The 21,483-nt window shown below is 49.2% G+C and overlaps 1 protein-coding gene across 2 annotated transcripts in view; it reads left to right on the top strand.

Moving 5' to 3' along the window:
* The window catches only part of mut (methylmalonyl CoA mutase), a 63,768-nt gene that overhangs the window by 28,267 nt on the left and 14,018 nt on the right, over nt 1–21,483 (top strand). For both annotated transcript variants that reach the window (XM_038799941.1, XM_038799942.1), the window contains 3 exons: nt 3,018–3,129; nt 10,774–10,889; nt 11,294–11,409. In XM_038799941.1, the coding sequence (XP_038655869.1) occupies nt 3,018–3,129; nt 10,774–10,889; nt 11,294–11,409 (344 nt within the window). The remainder of the gene's footprint in view (nt 1–3,017; nt 3,130–10,773; nt 10,890–11,293; nt 11,410–21,483) is intronic.

Raw genomic sequence — 21,483 nt, 5'->3', positions numbered from 1 at the left:
TATGAGGAGAGGTTGAATAAACTTGGTTACTTCTCACTGGAATGAAGGAGGTTGAGGGGCGACCTGATATAGATCTACAAAATTGAGGGGCATAGACAGAGTGGATAGTCAGAGACTTTTTCCCAGAGTAGAGGGGTCAATTACTAGGGGGAATAGGTTTAAGGTGCGAGGGGCAAGATTTGGAGGAGATGTACGAGGTAAGTTTTTTACACAGAGGGTAGTGGATGCCTGGAACTCGCTGCCGGAGGAGGTGGTGGAAGCAGGGATGATAGTGACGTTTAAGGGGCATGAATAGGATGGGAATAGAGGGATACGGACCCCGGAAGTGTAGAAGAATTTAGTTTAGACGAGCAGCATGGTCGGCGCAGGCTTGGAGGGCCGAAGGGCCTGTTTTTGTAGTTTTCTTTGTTCTTTGTACCTACTTCCACCTCTGCCTCAGTTCATCTATTGCTCTAAGCCTTTGTTAGTTCAAGGCATCACTGTATTGCCTAGCCCCCCACCTTGTCACTTTATCAACTTGAACTTACCCAAACTTGCTGATCTATGTTGTCTCCTGGTCCAGCAAACAATACCTTGATTTTAAAATTCTGATAAATGCTTCAAACCTCTCCAAGGGTTTTTTAAATTTCCGATTGCCAGTTAATGAAGAAAGAAACCAGAACCAGTCTTTACTTGAAATAGATTTATTTATAGATTGAAACTACAGGTACATACTTCCTGGCTTCACTCCACTCCTGTGTCAGTGTCTGTCTGTATGTGCTCAAGTAACCCTCCAATTAATGCCCTCTACCTGTATACACTCAACCTCAATTTACGCAAGTAACTAGTCTCCCTCCCTATCTGTGAAACCCTTTTTAAGCTCTAAAACCCTTCCATCACACCCCATGCCTCCTCTCTTTCCCCCCACCCCCCCCCCCCCCCCCACCCCCCAAACAAGATCTAGTACTCCTCCAAATCTGACCTCTTGCATATGCCAAGTTTATTTTCTTTGACCATTGATCACTGAACCTTCAGCTGCCTGGGCCCTAAAGTCTGAATTACCACCCTAAATTTCTGTGTCTCTGCATCATTCTCCTCTTTTTTAAGATGTTGCTTTATATAGAATGTAGAACTGTACAGCACAGAACAGGCCCTTCGGCCCTCAATGTTGTGTCGAGCATTGTCCAAAACCAAGATCAAGCTATCCCACTCCCTGTCATTCCGGTGTGCTCCATAACCGCTTGAAAGTTCCTAAAGTGTCTGACTCCACTATCACAGCAGGCAGTCTATTCCACACCCTAACCTCTCTCTGAGTAAAGAACCTACCTCGGACATCCCTCCTATATCTCCCACCCTGAACCTTATAGTTATGCCCCCTTGTAACAGCTACATCCACCCGAGGAAATAGTATCTGAACGTCCACTCTATCTATCCCCCTCATCATCTTATACACCTCTATTAAGTCGCCTCTCATCCTCCTCTGCTCTAAAGAGAAAATCCCTAGCTCCCTCAACCTTTCCTCATAACACTTATCCTACAAACCAGGCAGCACCCTGGTAAATCTCCTTTGCACCCTTTCCAATGCTTCCACATCCTTCCTATAGTGAGGTGACCAGAACTGCACACAATACTCCAAATGTGGTCTCACCAGGGTCATGTGTAGTTGCAGCATAACCCCGCGGCTCTTAAACTCGAGCCCCCTGTTAATAAACGCTGACACACTATAGTATAGGCCTTCTTCACGGCTTTATCCACTTGAGTGGCAACCTTCAGAGATCTGTGGATATGAACCCCAAGATCTCTCTGTTCCTCCACATTCCTCAGAACCCTGCCGTTGACCCTGTAATCCGCATTCAAATTTTTTTCTACCAAAATTAATCACCTCGCACTTATCAGGGTTAAACTCCATCTGCCATTTTTCGGCCCAACTCTGCATCCTATCAATGTCTCTTTGCAGCCTCCAACAGCCCTCCACCTCACCCACTACTTCATCAATCTTGGTGTCATCAGCAAATTTACTGACTCACCCTTCAGCCCCCTCCTCCAAATCATTGATAAAAATCACAAATAGCAGAGGACCCAGCACTGATCCCTGTGGTACACTGCTGGTAACTGGTATCCAGTCTGAACATTTTCCATCCACCACCACCCTCTGTCTTCTATGTGATAGCCAGTTAGTTGCTTTAAGCCAATGACTCAGCTTTTGGGCACTAATATCATCTTCTGTGGCTTTGTCTCATACTTGTGTGAAGGGTTTTGGGAAGTTACTTTGTTGAAGGTACGACAAGCAAGTTGTTCATGTTGGATGTTATACAAGGAGTCTGGTGGCTTTGAAAAGGTAAATAGAGGTGGGAAACATGGCTTCATACCAATCAATCAGTCTGTTCTTTACAAATGTATGCTGAATATCCCTGACTAATCTTTTCTAAGTGTTCACTAATTTCTTCTAATATGATTTTTTTTTTAAATTACTCACAACAGGGATAGACTAATTGGTCAGTAATTTCCAGACATTACTTTCTTGAACAATGATGAAAAGCATTTGTCACCTTCCAGTCCTTTGGGACAATTTCTGATTCTGGAGTGTTTTTAAAGATTTATGGTCATCGCCTCTGTTATACCCTTTCTATATTATGTCCCGAGCTAACTTATATCTTTATTCATGAAACACTGGTCTTTTTCAAATATATTTCACTGTTCCTTCTTCATCTCTGATTTAAATATATCTTTGGTGATCTGCTTTTTGATCTACCTTTTGTTTTCCAACCAGTCAGTCTGAGCTAGGTCTCTTTTCATCCCAATAAAGATGGCTGATTTTCAGTCCAACATCTTTTTATATTTGATTCCTTTTTTCTCTTCAACTGTTCATAAAGTAAAGCCTAGGTTACATAACCACTTACGAGTTTTCCCCTCCCTTCAAATTGCCTCCTTAACCTAACCTACTTTCTATCAACAATTGAATCCAGTGCAGCATTACAGTCAAATGAAAATATTGTTTCCTGCAATCTAGACTAAAATGTAATTATGTTTAATTTTAGCTTATCAATGAGATTGAAGAAATGGGTGGTATGGCTAAAGCGGTAGCCGATGGTATCCCAAAACTTCGTATTGAAGAGTGTGCAGCTAGAAACCAAGCAAGGATTGATTCTGGTAAACAAAACAACAACCGTTAATTGATGCTGAAAGAAATGGTGAATGAAAGGATAAAAATGAGCTTTATTACAATAGACCGGATATTGTTTTTGTCTTTTTAAAAAGATCAATTTTTAGTTTTAGAATTTTTGGTAACAGCACAAACTCAAAGTAATTGAGTTATAAATTGTGCCATATCATCATAGTTTTTATTAAATTGTTTCAATGGAAATAAATGGACACTGTATTAAAAGATAGGAAATTATTAGTACTAATAATCTTGTAACTATAAGTTTGGTTTAATGCTGTTTTGGATTGGATTCTGTTAACAAAAAAAAGTATTATATTTCAGTGTTTGTAATATGCATTACTTGCATATCACACCAATGTCTCCAATTTCTGCTGCATTGAAATGCAGGATGGGAATGAATGCTTGTAGCAGTGGACTTGTACACTGACCAGAGAGCAGTTGGGAACCCTGCTGGTGCAAGTCTGCATCTCCCACCCCTCTCCATCCCGACTTGCGTTAGCGCCATTCAGGTACTTAATCTAGTCGGAATCAGAGTCCTTATCCACTGGAGGAAGTTCCTGCCCCAGAGAGCTGCTGGCCAATCCGAGACCAGTAGTATTCCAGTACTGATATTACTACGCATAGCTATTGGAAACGTTGGCCACTGCTGGTACGACAGAAAGCTCGCACAGAAGATTGGTGATTGAGCCCCAGGAGTAAGGCAAGTGAGGTGGGTTTGCCGGAGACTGAGAGGGTGGCATGAGCGGGAGTGGGGAAACAGGGAGGGATGTTGGTATTTAGGGCATGCATGATCTTTACCCATAGAAGGCCCCTGCCTCAGGCAGCTATCTCTGTTAGGCATGAGTTTCCCAAGCACAGGAGGGACCTCTATGTGGGCTAAATGGACAGGACTTTGACACATTTAGCCTCTACATTAATTAATATTTAACAAAGTTAACTGAACATTGAGTTGTTCCTTTGCGAATGTAAGTATGAGATAAGAAATCTTGGTAATACATTCAAACTTAAATTACACAAAAAAAATCAAATTGTGATGTATATTTGTGAGAGAACAAGTATTTGGCATTTAAACATTTTTACTTTGCAATTTCAAAGATTAATATTAATATCTGACTTTGCGTTTGATGAATAGTGCTTTTCAGTTGCACCTCCTTGTTAAGCTGCATGTTGTAAGAAGAACATTGCTGCATATGCCTCACTGAAGCTAGATAAATAATTAGAAACATGTAGTTCTTCTGGGTAGCTGAGCCACATGGATCAGGCAGGCTGCAAGTTTGTTCAGTCTTTGCTAAGCTCGCAGATAATAGCAAGGCTAACAATAGAGAGCCTACGGTTTATTTGGAACAGAAATCATCCGGGCTTCCTGTCCCTTAATGCTTTGCAGTGGCCTCTGCTGAAACTGTGTGAGTGGGAAAAACTTTCTACAGTTGAATACCTTACTGACCCTTGTTGGGTTTGCAATTGGAAATGGCTACTTGGATGAGGTACTCCAGTTCTTGTGAAACTACCCTAGCAAAAGATAGTGGAGAACAATGTTTTCATGGGAAAAGGAATAAAATAACTTGCATTGTCGTGTATCTGATTTTGACCACAAGATGCAGGAGCAGATGTAGGGCCATTGAGTCTGCTCCACAGTTTAATGAGATCATGGCTGATATAATCCTGAACTCCACTTTCCTGCTGTACCTCCATATCCCTTGACTCCCATACTGATTAAAAATGGCTGTCTCAGCCTTGGACTTACTTAACCCAGCCTCTACAAGTCTCTGCAGTAAAGAATTCCACGGATTCCCTCTTGAGAGGAAAAAATCCTCCTCATCTGTCTTAAATGGATGACCACTTTTTAGATTATGCCCTCTGGACTCACCCACAAGAGAAAAGCTTTTTTTTGTGAAGAAGACTCCATCATTTGCCAGTTTTATCAAAGCCACAACCACAAAGTATTGACGCCATGCTCTGCCCTTGATTAGCTGCTACAACTCATTCAATGTTGAAGTAAACTTCAAAGGTTTGTAATTTTAAAACTTAGCAGGTTTCCAGCAGGCAATGATATTTGTTTGTTGTAAGCAAAGAAACTTTAACATAAAACTCAAGTTGTTTTAAAATTAAGATTAAGGATATTTCTACTCTACTGAGATAAGAGCATGTTCGAGATATAGGGGGTGGGATTCTCCGACCCCACAGCGGGTTGGAGAATCGCAGGGGTGTGGGGGCGCGATTCGTGCGACACCTCCCGACGCCGATCCGGCGTGGCACCGGTCGGGGGGGTCGTTCTATGAGACTCCGCCCCCGCCTGGCGATTATCCCGATCCTGGGGGGGGCTGTGTTCCTCCGCGCCGGGCCCCAGTAGCTCTCCGCCATGTTGCATCGGGGCCAATGTGGAGAAGGCAACCCACGTGCATGCGCGAACACGCGCGGCCGTAGCGCGCATGGGCGGACCTGTGGCGCCCGTTCTGTCGCCCGCATCAGTAGCTGGAGCAGCGTGAGGCTCTCCAGTGACATGCCGGCCCCCTGTGCGGCGCAGGATCGCTGATCCTAGGGGCCAGATGATGCCGTCGCAAAACGCTCCGCCGTTTACGATGGCTTCAACACTTAGACCTAGGATCAGAGAATCCCATCCAGGGTGTCAGCATCAGGCGCTTCCAGCAAATGTATATTTTTATCTACCCTAACAAAATGTCCCAGCATCAACCTTGAGGCCATCCCTCCTGTATCTGATGGCAAATTTATTTTCCTGCACTGGCTATTCTAGTGGTCCCATGTTAAAGGGGCTCCAAATAAGGATCAGTGCCTGACATAACTGTAATCCTGCAAGGAAATTTCAAGATCGTAGCTCTGCCCAAATTTGATCCTGATTCAAACCCAGAATGTGAACTGCCAGTATGCCAACTCTCTACTCCAGTCTTAAACCTTAAAATTATGTACTGCATTAGTAAGTGTTTGTAACCACTAACTAATGTTTAAATTACTTTGCCATTTTTATTTACATGATTTTCCTATTTCTGCACTATTGTCCTTGATACAGGGGCTTCTTAATCAACTTTACTCACCTGATGTGCTGCACAAGTTTTTTTTTTCTCTGTTCCCACCCTGCATGTTTTCCAGGTATATTCATGCATGCAGTATCTCTAGGTGATCTTTCTTTGTTGTTCACACGGGATGAATCTGTCACACAGGTGTTTTCTTCAGACGAAATAGGGCAGCACGGTAGCACAGTGGTTCGTACAATGGCTTCACAGCGCCAGGGTCCCAGGTTTCATTCCCGGCTTGGGTCACTGTCTGTATGGAGTCTGCACATTCTCCCCGTGGCTGCGTGGGTTTCCTCCGGGTGCTCCGATTTCCTCCCACAAGTCCCGAAAGACATGCTTGTTAGGTGAATTGGACATTCTGGATTCTCCCTCTATGTACCTGAACAGGCGTATTAAAACATTTAGTTTCTGGAGATTCTTTTTTTGTTTGGGACTTAGGAATAGGTAAAACACAAGTTGTAACTAAAGCTATTTTCTAGTATAACTTTCACTTTATTGGATGTAGTAGACATTAATTATCACAGCAAATGCAATTGATTTTTTGGGGGTTTTCAATCAGCTTGGAAAAGTGAGATTCACAATTTGCAATATTCCATGTAACAGAGTGTTCGTGGAATTCCGACAGTGTAGAAGGAGGCCAATCGGCCCATTGAGTCTGCACTGACCCTCCAAATGAACATCTATCTGGACACAAGCTCCACCGTACCCCTGTAACCCAGTAACCTCGCCTTACCTTTTGGACACTAAGGGGCAATTTAGCATGGCCAAACCACCTAACCTGTACATCTTTGGACTGTGGGAGGAAATTGGAGCACCCGGAGGAAACCCACGCAGACATGGAAAGAATGTACAGACAGTCATCTGGAATTGAACCCTGGTCCCTGGCACTGTGAGGCAGCAGTGCTAACCACTGTACCGCCCAGGATCCTTGACCATCTTGCTGTACTGTCGAGTCGCTCCAGCAAATTGTAAGGATTGAAATCCATGTTTGGTTCAGTAGATGGATTAAATTCTAGTCTTAGTGTTGTAAACATATAAATATTGGAGAACATTGATAATTTCTCGATTTGTCGGAAGTTAGGCATCTCACCAATGCTTAAAAATGGCATCCCGGTCTCTTGCTACAAAACGGGGGCTATATGTGGCCTTTGCCGCGCGTCCCGTTCAGGCCTCTTATACAATGCGAGACGCATTGAATAGCAATGTGTTTCTTGACACTACAAGCACCGGGAAACATTTAGCTAAATGTGCTTGCTGGGGAACTTTGTTCCCTTTTGGGGGAAGTGCACCCTATGTTGTTGGTAAAATTAAGGTCTAATCATTGATTTTGCTGTCGTACAGAATAACCTGAGCAATAAACAGTTCCCATTCTCTCATTTAACAACTTGGGAAAAGGCAGTATTGTACATCGTGAAGCAATACTCCAAGCCCAGTGCAAGCACATCAATTAAAGTAATTTTAGCCATTTAAAAGCCCAGTGCAAGCACATCAATTAAAGTCATTTTAGCCATTTAAAATTAAGATTTTCCCATAAACTAAATCACCAGAGTAATCTGTCAAGCGTTCACATGACTTGATCCAAATCAGCTGAGTTCTATTAAATCTTGAAATACACCAAAACATTATAAGTAATATTATTGGCATAACTACTGGGTTTGTTGGTGGTATATCAGCTTTGTAGAATTAAAACAGCAGCTCACTGATTGATTAATGATAGTGTTCCAAAAATGCTCCATAAGGTTTGGTTGTAATATATTTATTGTATACATGTGGATTTCTTTCTGAGGATGTCCAGGCCTTTTCTTAAAAAAAGAGTATATTCATTCAGTTTGGGCAGAGCTACAATCTTGAAATTTTGAAAGACACAGAAGTTTAGGGAGGAATTAAAAGTAGGGATGAATTAACTGAAGGCTCTTCTACTGTTTTTTTAAATCTTTCATGGGATGTGGATGTTACTGGCCAATATTTATTGCCCATCCCTAATTGCCCTTACTTGCTTTCTTTAACCACCCTAGTCTGTGTGTAGGAACATGCACTGTGCTGTTAGGAAGGGAAATCCAGGATTTAACCCAGCAACAGTGAAGAAATGCTGATATGGTTCCAAGTCAGGATGGTGTGCAGCTTGGAAAGGAACTTGTAAGTGGTGGTGTTCCCATGCATCTGCTGCCTTTGTCCTTCCAAGTGGTAGAAATTGTGGGTTTGGGATGATGGAGTTAAGGGAGTGGGGATGGACAAAAGGGGCAGAATTCTCCGACCTCCCGCAGGGTCGGGGAATCGCCCGGGGCCGGCGTTAATCCCGCCCCGCCGTGGCTTGAATTCTCCGCCACCCAGGAATCAGCGGGGGCGGGAATCGCGCCGGTCGGCAGGCCCCCCGAGCCAGTTGATTCTCCGGCCCGTGTTGGGCTGAAGTCCAGCTGCTGTCAGGCCTCTCCCGCCAACGTGGTTTAAACCACCTCTGGTGCCGGCGGGAGCAGGCGGCGTGAGCGGGTCCTGCGGGGGGGGCACGGGGTGATCTGACCCTGGGGGGTGCCCCCACGGTGGCCTGGTCTGCGATCGGGGCCCATCGATCGGCGGGCGGGCCTGTGCCGTGGGGGCATCGTTCGCGTCGGTCAGCGGAGCGGAAGCCACTCAGGCACGGGCCTAGCCCCTAAAGGTGTGGAGAATTCCGCACCTTTGGGGAGGCCTGACGCCGGAGTGGTTCTCGCCACTCCGGTACGTCGGGACCCCCCACCCCGCCGGGTAGGGGAGAATCCCGGCCACTGTTTGTATGGAAGGGGCGAATAGGTGGAGAATATTACAGTGACACTCCACCTGTGGAGGGATTTGTAAATGAGGACAGGATCTTAGCTTTGCGACATTAGAATTGAGGGATCTTATATAGGACTTGAGCATTGGGATGACTGGCAAGCAGGACAAGATGAGGATAATATAATTTTGGGCAAGTTAGAGTTTGTGTAATGTGACAGTCATGGTTTGATTGATGTTGTCATCGTCACAGAAAGTAGACTGTCATGGATCTCCACCTCTATCTGTCCTGTATTGCTCCTTACATGTTCCACATAAGCCAACTGCATCCGGTGCATTATATCCATCATCCATTTTCTCCTCTGCTATGTTTTCCATCAACTTCCTCTTCAATAATTGTGGTTGCCCACTATCTGCTCTATTGATGTGGCTGAAGTATTGGAACCTCCTTTGATATGCACTAATTTCTGCTTTTCTCCAGATATTTTCAACATACGCATATGTAGAATATCCTATCTATACACATCTCAAATTCAATTAGCTTATCAATAGTTGTTCACGTCTGCGAGGCATGTAACATAGATGGCATGTAGACGGTAGTGAGTTTGTTTCCTTTCTCCAATTTTTATGATAAAGTCTGTCTGTGCACATGTCAGAGAATAAGACAAAAAGAGAATAAATGTGGCTGTGGGAATAATACCAAATGACAAGAGCGAGCACATTGGGATTCTGTGACAGAGTCTAAAATGGGAAAAAATGTGCAAAAAGGACATTTGTCAAAACTCATTCCTGTTGTACACTGCTCCTGCACAGTAATATTCCATTTCTAGCAATATAAATGTTTGAGACTCCTAACAACCTGCCTGGCAGAGAATACCAAACGCCGTCACCCCCTAAACAAAGATTTTTCCTAAAATGTTGTTTAATTTTCAGAAACTTTTAATGGATAAATTCAAATCTTCTATATCTATATAAATATATTTTATCTCAATGAGGTTCCTACTTTTGGATATAGACCTTGAACTTATCTTTTTTTCTCCCTGTATCTCATCATGTTGCTGTTGAAATCAGTATTGTGCTCTACTCTGAACATATGTTTATTTGCATTTCTGCATCACAAACCTTTGGGATCCCTGCTCCTCCAATTCTGGTCTTTTACACATCCCAAATATTAATCTCTCCACCCTTTCAGCTGCCCAAACCCTAAGTTCTGAAATTTCTGGCTTCCTTCAAGATGCTCCTTTAAGCCTTTGACCAAGCTTTTAGTCATCTGTCATAATATCTGTGTGTAGGTTAGTGTAGGTTTTGTTTGATAACTCCTTTGTGAAGAGCCTTGGAACTTTTTATTACATTTAAGGTGCTGTATCATGTAAATTGTAAAATATTTAATCCCTCCAGTGTTTTTGTAATTTGTATCTTGACTGCTACTAATTGTATGAACCTATCTGTAAAGTTAATACAAAGGAAGCCTAGAGATGTGGGGGATGTTTGTTAGCATTGATAAAATATTTACTGTTATGGTTAATAAATTCTTTGAATTTAAATGTTTCAGTTGGTACTTCGTTTAGCTGGAGTCTGAAATCCCGAAGCCTCAGTGCCTTTTTAATTTAAAATGCTGCTAAGAGCCAAACTATGTCATCTGAGAATAAATTTGCTTGTACGGTATTTAAATCATAAATTTTAGCCTCAAAATCTGTTGTGATAGGATACATTTGCGGCTTTGCAATCTGCTGTAAGAACTCTTTATAATTTGAAAACTTTACATCAGATGAGGGATATTATCTTCAAATAAAATACTAATGGTGCTTTAATGAGCAGTAATTAAATATGGCGTATCTTTCCCACATTATTTATTAGGTGCAACGGTAATAGTAGGAGTAAATAAGTATCGCCTGGAGAAAGAGGAAACTGTTGATGTGTTGGTTATTGATAACACTGCTGTGCGTAATCAACAGATAGCAAAACTGGAAAAGGTAAGTTGTTTCCACAGTTGTTGTATCCAGTAGAGCTACAACATAGTAATTGTACTGACATTCATTATAATGTTATGGTTTCTTTAATTTCTGCGGAGATCTTCAATTAAGATTATGGTAAGAGTTTGGAAGATCTGCAGAAACCAAAGCAAAATAAAATAAAAGGTTTATACATTTTTTCTGAGATTTCTGTGGAAGGTTAGGATTCCCCTGTGGAAATATTACTTTTATTTTACAGTTGCCAAGCAATAATGCTAAATTGTAACATGCATATTTAGACCAAGTAGAAAACTGGTGGAAAGAAGTAAAAAATGTTTCCTCTTTTTTTATTTCTGTTAATCGGATTAATACTATGGTTCAGTAAGCAATGTGCTTGATTCAAAGAATATCTTTCTTCGACTTAGCTAAAAGCATCCAGAAATCGTGCAGAGGTGGAACAATGTCTTGATGCCATCACCAAATGTTCATGCTCAGGAGAGAAAAACCTGCTGGCTCTTGCAGTGGAAGCTGCTCGCGCAAGGTAAAGCAAGGCTCCCTAATGCCAAGAATGAATATTTGAGATCTGATGTATTGCTAGTCACAGAGCTGACTATATTTGGCTTGCAGGTTTGGTCAGTCAACTCATATGTGAAGTCAAAGTGTATTCTTGTCTTGAAACTTGTATATAAGTTTCAGCAAAGTGTTCAAATACTTAGAGATTCTTTTTGCTCTCCTTATGATTTAGACTTTGCTTTTGTCTTGATGGATTTGCAAATAAGGTGTTGGAGGTGTAATTTAATATGTTTTATAAATATTAATGACCTGATATCAGGAAAAAGGAATAGACTTGCATTTATTTCTGAGTCTTCCACATTTTACAAGATGTCCAATCTTCAATTTCCACCCAAATTTAATATGTTAGCTGCCCAAACCTGGCGTGGCAGGGAGGATGGCAGAACCGTTTTGAGCCTAATACAAGCCGTACAAAAAGCATTAATGCAGCTTGCTGGCTGTGGGATGGTGAGAGCTTGCAGTGATAAGCATATTTTTGTTGAGCTAGCAGGAGTACTTTTTTTCACTGTGGACCCATAAGAGCAGAATTAGGCCACTCGGCCCATTGAGTCTGCTCCGCCATTCATTCATGATTGATATTTTTCTCATCCCCATTCTCCTGCCTTCTCCCCATAACCCTTGATCCCCTTGTTGATCAAAAATCTATCTATCCATACGTGGACCCATAGAAATACTCCCAGAAAAGTATTTACGCTTTTTTTTTGAGCAATCATCTATGGCCCCTTGAAGGACTGCTGACCTAAGATTCTCAATGCCTCATAACAATGGACAAAGTGTGCATGGTGCCCGTGTTGCATGTTTGTACCAGAGAATTGCAAACCAAGTCCATAAATGACAAAAGATCATGATTTGCCTAGCTAAGCACTCCTCGTGCAGAAACTGGAAGAGCTGCTCCCCCTTTCACAGGCTCCACTGAAAACTGCTTCAGGATGTATTAATAAGATAACCAAGGGAACACCTTACCTTCCCCATTCCTGATTTTTTAACTGTCAACCACCCATTTTTTGAACAAGGGTGGCTAGCCTTTGAAGGTTGCCTGCAATCTTGAGTAGAGAAAGAAAAACACCCTTAAACTCACAACTTTCTGACCGTCCTCATATCTGAGTCAGGCTGACAACTCACAGAGAAGCGATAATAGACAAAAGGATGCTGAGCATAGATCGCTATATTCTTTTTCTTGGGTATCCACTGGCGTCTTTGTTTACCTGTCATGGAATAATGTAACATGACTGAAATATTGGGCGTAATTCCCTCATTTTGATTTTTTAATGACATGGCTTGGGCAGGAAAGTGTTGTTTATTCCACTCCGGAGGCTGGCAGGACAGTGCATCAAATCCTGTTCCTGACCTCATTAATTATGCACCCAAGTGTTTTAAGTCGTTATCCACTTTCGGTACTTGAATGGTGGATAGACCACCATTGTGTCCCATATTCAGTGGGCGCCCAACATCACTGATGGACCTCCTGAGAACAAACCTATATCTCCAGGAACATTTAAAGCTAGGAGATAGAACCCTCCACGACACCTAATCAGGAGTGACTTGCCAAAACTAAATTGATATCATGATGAAATGCATCAACAACATCCAAGAAGAAGATTATTTTGATGGGAGGGGAGGGATTGCAATAAAATCTTTTTTTTTTTATAAATGTTTTTTTATTGAGTTTTCATATTTTATATATGACAAATTACAAGTTATTAGAGAGAGAGAGAAAAAAAAAAGGAAAACACAAAAATTTAACATGAATATTTACAGGTAAGCACCTTCATAACAATAATTGTGGCCGCCCCCTTTAGCCAGCATACATATTTTACATTCCCCAATATGGCCGAGGCACATGTTTATAGGCATTTATTTATAGTTTGGTTTTGGGCCTTGGCTTGCCATCAAACCCCCATACCGAGCCCGTAGCCCCCCTCCCCCCGGCTACCTTCCCCCGAATAAAATCTTTTTAATAGAATCACTACAGCCCAGATGGAGGCTATTCAGCCCATCGAGTCTGCACCGACCCTCTGAAAGAGTACCTTACCTCTGCCCACTCACCTGCCCTATCCCTGTAACCCCACCTAACTTGCCCATCTTTGGACACGAACGGGAAATTTTAGCATGGTCAGTCGACCTAACCGGCACATCTTTGGACTGTAGGAAGAAACCGCACAACCCAGAGGAAAGCCACATAGACGCTGGGAGAATGTGCAAACTCCCCACAGTCACCCAAGGCCGGAATTGAACCCGGTTCCCTGTTGTTATTTGGCATATGCAGGGAATAGGTGGTTCTGGTTGATCAAAAATGCCAGTTCATAGAGAGTTCGATTTATCTGTAACATACAGCACAATACTCGTAGCATATCTACACCTCCCACTGCCTTGGGAAAGTAGGCAGCATGATCAAAGGCCCCTCTCACCCTGGTTATTCTCTCTTCCAACTTCTTCCATCGGGCAGGAGATACAAAAGTCTGAGAATTTTATGAATGGCGACGCTGCCGGGCAGTCATTTTGAGCAGGCGGCCAAATAGCGAAGTCCTGCGGCCGGCCAACATCTCTTCTCCCCCCCGGCATTGCAAAGAACCCCTCACCCCTGGATCCACTAACTAATGGACCCCTAAACAGTGAGACACTTCTTCCCTCCTCCCCCATCCCCCACCCCCCCCCCCCCCCCCCCCCTCCTCCCACAAGAAAAAAAGGCTCCTGTCTGGAAGCTAGAGAGAAGACCAGACTGTGGCAGTGACCTGAATTACAGTTGTAACATTTACCTGGAGGCACCAAGGGCGAAATTCTCCGCACCCGCGGAAAGTCGGCAAACGGTCGTAAAAATCGGGACCGTTTTACGACGGTCGCGAAGGCTTTATTTCCCGACCGATTCACTTCCTGGAAATGGGCTAGCAGCGCGGCCGCGTCAATTACGTGCGTGATGACGACGGAACGCGACGACGACACGAACCCGCCCATGTGACGCCGCCCGACGCCGTAAAAAGGCGCGGGCGACCACAGAATCTGTCGGGCAGGATGTCGGAGCCTAGGCGAGCTGCTCCTCGCTTTATTGATGCAGACGTCGAGGCGCTGCTCGATGCCGTGGAGCAGAGGAGGGGCATCATCCGCCCGCGGAGAGGGCATCGCCAACCTGCCAGCACGGTACGCCAGGCCTGGCGTGACGTGGCTGCTGCCGTCAGTGCTGTGGGGCAGACCCCTCGCTCAGCAGAGCAGTGCCGAAAGAAGCTACACGACCTCACCAGGTCTGCCAGGGTAAGTGCCATGAGGGTGCCCCCTAGTCACAACCATCCCTCCCCCTTAAATGCCCGGGGGGTGGGGGGGGGGGGGGGGGGGGGGGGGGGGGGGAGAGGGATTGGGATTGGGGCAGAGTTATTTGAGGGTGGTTCACAAAGTTGTCACAGACCCAGCGCTCTGGCCCCGAGGAGAGATGCAATCATCTGATGACAACTTGCCCCCCCCCAAACTGTGTCAGTATCAGAACGGACTGCTGATACCTACCGTTTTGTAATGATCTACCTATGTTCCCTCCCCCAACAGGCCAAGGCCGGTCATAACCACCGTGAGCGGCACAAGACTGGAGGGGGTTCGCCCAACATGCACCCCCTCAGCACCTTTGAACAGAGGGCACTGGACCTTGTTGGGGGGTCTGCCACCCGCGATATCGCGCAATGCGAGGTTGGCGGAACTGCAGCAAGTGAGACAACCCTCCCAGACAAACACACCCCCCCCCCCCCCCCCCCATCCTCTGTCCCTTCACACACCCTGCCCACTGGGACACCTCCCCATCCTCTGTCCCTTCACACACCCTGCCCACTGGGACACCTCCCCATCCTCTGTCCCTTTACACACCCTGCCCACTGGGACACCTCCCCATCCTCTGTCCCTTCACACACCCTGCCCACTGGGACCGTCCAGCGGCCTGCCGAGCAAATCGAAATAACCCGTCTCATTCTCTTCCCTAGGACGTGATGCCGAACGACCAGGGCCGTCTGGCTGCAGACGGAGACAGGAATCTGCCGCCACCTCACCCGGGGCCTCACAACAGAGGGTGCCCGATCAGCGGGCAGCCCTATCCGCCCCAACCCAATCTGCGGACCAGGACGCACAGAGGGTTCGAAGTCCACCACCACCACCAGAAATGGCCAGGGACAACCCTCCTGTCGCTGAGCAGCCCCACACCATGGACGAGGACCTAACCATTGAGAGCGTCGGACTTGCGGCACTGCTTTCTCCCACCACATCCATCATCCCAGAGATACACACCCCGGCGGGCCTATTTAGTGATGAGTCTCCTGGGGCACAGTCTGGTTGGCACATCACAGATGAGCAGGTACAGCAGGTGGAGGTCGGAGCAACAGAGGGCCCGGACTCGCGGAGGCCAGACCAGGCCCAGGATGCAGCTGGCTCCCAGACGTTTTCTGAGTTCCTGGAGTTTATCAACCCACCCGCACAGCCGATGCCTCAGGAAACCCAGGGAAACAATGACGGGATGAGGGCTTCCTTCCAGACTCTGCAGACGCTGTTAGAGGAGTCGAACCGCGTCCAAGAGCAGGGAGTGGTGCCGCTCATGGCAGAGACCCAGTCCGACACCGCACGGGTGGCATCCGCGGTGGAGGCAATGGGTCAGGTTATGCAAGACGTTGGGGTTAATGTGCACGCGTCATCCTCGGCCCTGGACAGGGTTGCCCTCTCACAGGCAGCAATGTGCCAGAGCCAAACCGACATTGCCGGCGCCCTGCGGGCCATGGCCGAGTCTCAGCAGGTCATTGGCCAGTCGCAGCACGCCATGGCACAGTCCCAGCAGTCGATAGCACAGTCCCAGCTGTCAGTCGCGGAGACCATCAACCGCCTGACACATGTGCTGGATGGCGTCGTGCACACACAGGTTGAGATCGCACAGTCCCTGGCGGGAATGTCTAACTCCCTGGACTCCGTCTCTGCAAACCTTCGGATCCTGGTGGATACCGTTGCAGGCCTCCAGGACTGGCAGCGCCAGGTGTCGGTGGTGCGACGGGGAACCTCCCCGCTCGCACCTCTGTCCCAAAGTGAGGCCCGGGGGCCACCGGGCTCCCCGAGGGAGGAGGAGGTTTCGGGGCCCGTCCCATTAACTCCATCACGGGACGTCCCGGAATTCTCGGCCTCCCCCCGTCCCATCCCTGGTGCATCGGGTGGGCAGCAGTCAGAGCAGGGTGGCACAATGTCACCCAAGACGCCCGCAGAGCAGCCTGGCCCATCAAGGCCGGGTCGCCCCAGGAAACGCATAGCCAAGGAGAAACGAGTCGAGGGGGGCGATTCGCAGCAATCCTCCTCCACTCCTGCTGTATCATCTGGGGATTCACTTAGACGTAGTGGTAGGGCCCGTAAGGCAACTAAGATAGACACTGAGTAAGTTGGCACGGGTGAAGGGCACAGTTTAGTTGTAGGGGCTAGGGCACCTGTAAATAATTGTTAATATTAAACGCACTGTTCCACCTTACTTGTAATACCGTGTGATTGTTCCACAGGAATCGTGATGGTGACCGAGTGTCGCTGGGGGTGACGGGTGGTGAAACCTCGGTGCCGGGTGTGCAGTCCCTGCCCCTACCCCCCTCCCACAGCTAGCCCACGCGGGCACGTGATGGAGTGTCAGTGACGAACTCAGCGGCCACCAAGGTGGATGGTTCAGCTATTGCCATGGGTCAGACTCTCTCTAACGATTCTGAGCTCACAGCTCTTCGCAGAGCGGGCTGTCATCATTCCACATGGCACTGATCACACCCGCTGACACAGCCATCGATGTTGTGCCATTCGGTCTGTACCCAGTGATAAGCGTCATGTCGAAGTGGAGCAGTGTACACTGAGGGGGGGGGGGGGGGGGGGGGGGGGGGGGGGTTGTGGTGGTGGCAGTTGTGTGGTGACCCTCTGCATGACTAGCGATGCAGGTGGTGGTTTGGTGTTCATCGGGGACGTCACATGCGATGCGTGAACCGTGCTGCCACCATGGCGTCGCGTGCCCGCCGTCCTTGCCGGGTCCGTCGTGCCGCCTCCTGGACATCACCAGCACCTGGGTCGTGTCTGCGTGCTGCGCCCGCCACTCCGCCAGCGTCCTCCTCCTCCTCCTCCTCCTCCTCCTCCTCCTCTGTGCTGGCACCACTGCCACTAGCTTCTCCCTCCGCCTCCTGCAACAGGTCATCTCCCCTCTGCATCGCGATGTTGTGCAGCGCACAGCAGACCACTACAATGCGAGCGACCCTGTCGGCCTGGTACTGCAGGGCCCCTCCGGAGCGGTCCAGGCACCTGAATCTCATCTTCAGGAGGCCAAGGCAGCGCTCCACCACACCCCTGGTTGCTGCATGGGCCTCGTTGTATCGTGTTTCCGCATTGGTCTGAGGCCTCCGTATAGGCGTCATCAGCCAAGACCTCAGCGGATAACCCCTGTCACCTAGCAACCAGCCCCTCAGCCGGGGGGGACGTCCCTCAAACATCGCAGGGATGAACGACTGCGCTAGTATGTAGGAGTCATGCACACTCCCTGGGAACCTTGCACAGACGTTCATGAACCTCATGTGGGGGTCGCATACCACCTGGACATTAATGGAGTATGTCCCCCTCCTGTTTGTGAACACGTCCCTGTCCACAGCAGGCGGGCGCATGGGGACGTGAACACAGTCGATTGACCCCTGAACCCTCGGTATCCCGGCCACACTGGCAAATCCACGGACTCGTGAGTCTTGACTTGCTCGGTCCTCGGGAAAGGTGATGTAGCGATCGGCGATGGCATAGAGGGCGTCGGTCACATCCCGGATGCACCTGTGCACCGATGACTGGGAGATCCCAGAGACGTCCCCGCTCGGAGACTGGAAGGAGCCGGTAGTATAGAAGTTCAGAGCGACCGTCACCTTGATGGCTACCGGGATCGCGTGTCCTCCCCCCGTTCCACGTGGGGCGAGGTGCGACAGGAGTTCGCAGATATGTATCACCGTCTGCCTACTCAGCCGGAGTCTTCTCCTGCAGGTGATGTCCGGCATTGTTAGGAAAGAGACCCGGACACGGTACAACCCTCGGCTTTGGTCGTCGCCTCTGACGCCGTGGCTGCACCCTCACTCTCTCCTCTTCCTCTTCCTCCTCCTCCTCCTCCTCCCCCCCCCCCCCTCCCCCCCCCCTCCCCCCCCCCCCCCATGCTGCTCGACGACTGGCAACTCCTCGGCCCTTCCCTCCGCTGCTGCAGCTGGCCCTGCAGCCACTGCGGGTTGTGGGTGTGGATGCTGCTGCATCTCCAAATCCAGTAGAGCGGCCCCAACCACTGCGCAGAACATAGCCGTTCTGTTCCCATGCATCGTGCTAACCTACAGAAGGGTGGTAGGAGGCAGAGAAACGGGACATGTTAGTCGACACCTCGGCAGCCGCCAGCCATGGGATACCAGTGTGTCCCGGTGGCCTGGTCGCGCTGCTGACACGCGGTCAGCCTAACCCCTGGTCACTTTCTGCATCCAACGGCCAGTAAACTATGGCCTCCTCACGGGTGCGTCAGTGGCCTGTGGCCGGAAGCCACAGGGGAACCAGCGGCCCGTGTCCTCGTCACCTGCACACCATGGCATGGTGGCAGACATTTGTTACGGGGTTGGACGGCTCACTCTCTACCTAACCCCCCCCCCCTCCGTCGCCCCCCACTGCCCCCTCCGTCTCCCCCACTGCCTCCCCCGTCTCCCCCACTGCCTCCCCCGTCTCCCCCACTGCCTCCCCCGTCTCCCCCACTGCCTCCCCCGTCTCCCCCACTGCCTCCCCCCGTCTCCCCCACTGCCTCCCCCGTCTCCCCCCACTGCCTCCCCCGTCTCCCCACTTGCCTCCCCCGTCTCCCCCACTGCCTCCCCGTCTCCCCCACTGCCCCCTCCGTCTCCCCCACTGCCCCTCCGTCTCCCCCACTGCCCCCGCCGTCTCCCCCACTGCCCCCTCCGTCTCCCCCACTGCCCCCTCCGTCTCCCCCACTGCCCCCCTCCGTCTCCCCCACTGCCCCTCCGTCTCCCCCACTGCCCCCTCCGTCTCCCCCACTGCCCCCCCCCTCCTCCCCCACTGCCCCCTCCGTCTCCCCCACTGCCCCTCCGTCTCCCCCACTGCCTCCCGTCTCCCCATAGCCCCCTCCGTCTCCCCCACTGCCCCCCTCCGTCTCCCCCACTGCCCCCTCCGTCTCCCCCACTGCCCCCTCCGTCTCCCCCACTGCCCCCTCCGTCTCCCCCACTGCCCCTCCGTCTCCCCCACTGCCTCCCCCGTCTCCCCCACTGCCTCCCCCGTCTCCCCCACTGCCCCCTCCGTCTCCCCCACTGCCTCCCCGTCTCTCCCCCACTGCCTCCCTCCGTCTCCCCACTGCCTCCCCCGTCTCCCCACTGCTCCCCCGTCTCCCCCACTGCCCCCTCCGTCTCCCCCACTGCCCCCTCCGTCTCCCCCACTGCCCCCTCCGTCTCCCCCACTGCCTCCCCCGTCTCCCCCACTGCCCCCTCCGTCTCCCCCACTGCCCCCTCCGTCTCCCCCACTGCCCCCTCCGTCTCCCCCACTGCCTCCCCCATCTCCCCCACTGCCCCCTCCGTCTCCCCCACTGCCCCCTCCGTCTCCCCCACTGCCCCTCCGTCTCCCCCACTGCCCCCCCCGTCTCCCCCACTGCCTCCCCCGTCTCCCCCACTGCCCCCTCCGTCTCCCCCACTGCCCCCTCCGTCTCCCCCACTGCCTCCCCCGTCTCCCCCACTGCCTCCCCCGTCTCCCCCACTGCCTCCCCCGTCTCCCCCACTGCCTCCCCCGTCTCCCCCCCACTGCCCCCGTTCTGGACCCCCTCCCGTTCCCAGGGATGCCTTCCCCGTTGTGGCCAGACTCGAGCGGTGCGCTGAACGGTGCGCTGAGCGGTGCGTAGAGTGGTGCCCTGACCTCCTCCAAGCAGTCGTCAGCCAGGCCGACTGGTTGACGAATTTAAAAAGCAGGTGTGTTTCACGACGTCCAAACAGGGCGCCATAACGTCGGGACTTCGGCCCATCCGGGCCGGTGAATAGCGGGGGGGGCTCTCAGTGGCGATTCTGGTCGTGTCAGGGGCGGGAAGGAGGCGTTTGTCGGGAAACGCGACTCCGACAATTTGCGGGGTTCGGAGAATAGCGGGAGGGCGTCGGAACAGCGTCGCCGTAAAAATTTCCGACGCCCGCTATTCTCCAACCCGTCGTGAGTCCGGAGAATCGCGCCCCAAGTGTCCATTCCTGGAAAGAGAACAGTTTGGATCCAGTAGCTGCAAACATTCATTCATTTCTGGTAGTGGGCTGTGAGTGACATCTTCCACAAAATAGCTGCAGCCTTGCTTCATTCATCTCCCTTCGTGCGTGAGTGACTCTTAAATGCTGAAACCCATGTTTACAAACATCAACCACTTCAAAGAGAAGTAAGTGCATTCCAATCACTCAAGCATGTAATTGCAATGCACTTAATTCTCTTTGGTTGCTCATTCTTGGAGAAGAATGTTGATACATGTTCTTTTAATTTGTTGTCATTCTTTTGCACCAAGATTGGCTACAATCAACCTGCGTCTTTCAAAGTAGGAAGGAATATCATTCCCTATTCTCTTCACCTTGGTATTACTATTTTTCTACTTTGGTATTAATATATTTATTACAGTTGAAAACTCAATCTTTTTCGAAGTCAGTTAACATAGACTGAATCATTCCAGTTTATTGACTCAATGAATAAGCTGAGTTTTTTTTTAACTTCCTCTGCCCAGAAGGTTACATCATCCTCTCATAGAATTCCAACAGTACAGAAGGCGGCCATTCGGCTCACCGAGTCTGCACGGACCCTTCGAAAGACCATTCTATTCTGCCCATTCCCCCAGGAACTCCATCCTAAGGGGCAATTTAGAATGGCCAATCCACCTAACCTGCAGACCTATGGACTGTGGGAGGAAACCGGAGCATCTGGAGGAAACCCACGCAGACACGGGGAGAATGTACAAACTCCACAGTCTGTTACCCAAGGTTCAAATCGAACTCGGGTCCCTGGCACTGTGAGGCAGCAGTGATAACCACTGTAACACCATGCCTCC

Source organism: Scyliorhinus canicula, chromosome 6, assembly GCF_902713615.1.
Source record: "Scyliorhinus canicula chromosome 6, sScyCan1.1, whole genome shotgun sequence".
NCBI lineage: Eukaryota > Metazoa > Chordata > Chondrichthyes > Carcharhiniformes > Scyliorhinidae > Scyliorhinus > Scyliorhinus canicula.
Note: the sequence above shows the minus strand (reverse complement) of the source record. Positions and strands in the feature narration are given on the sequence as shown.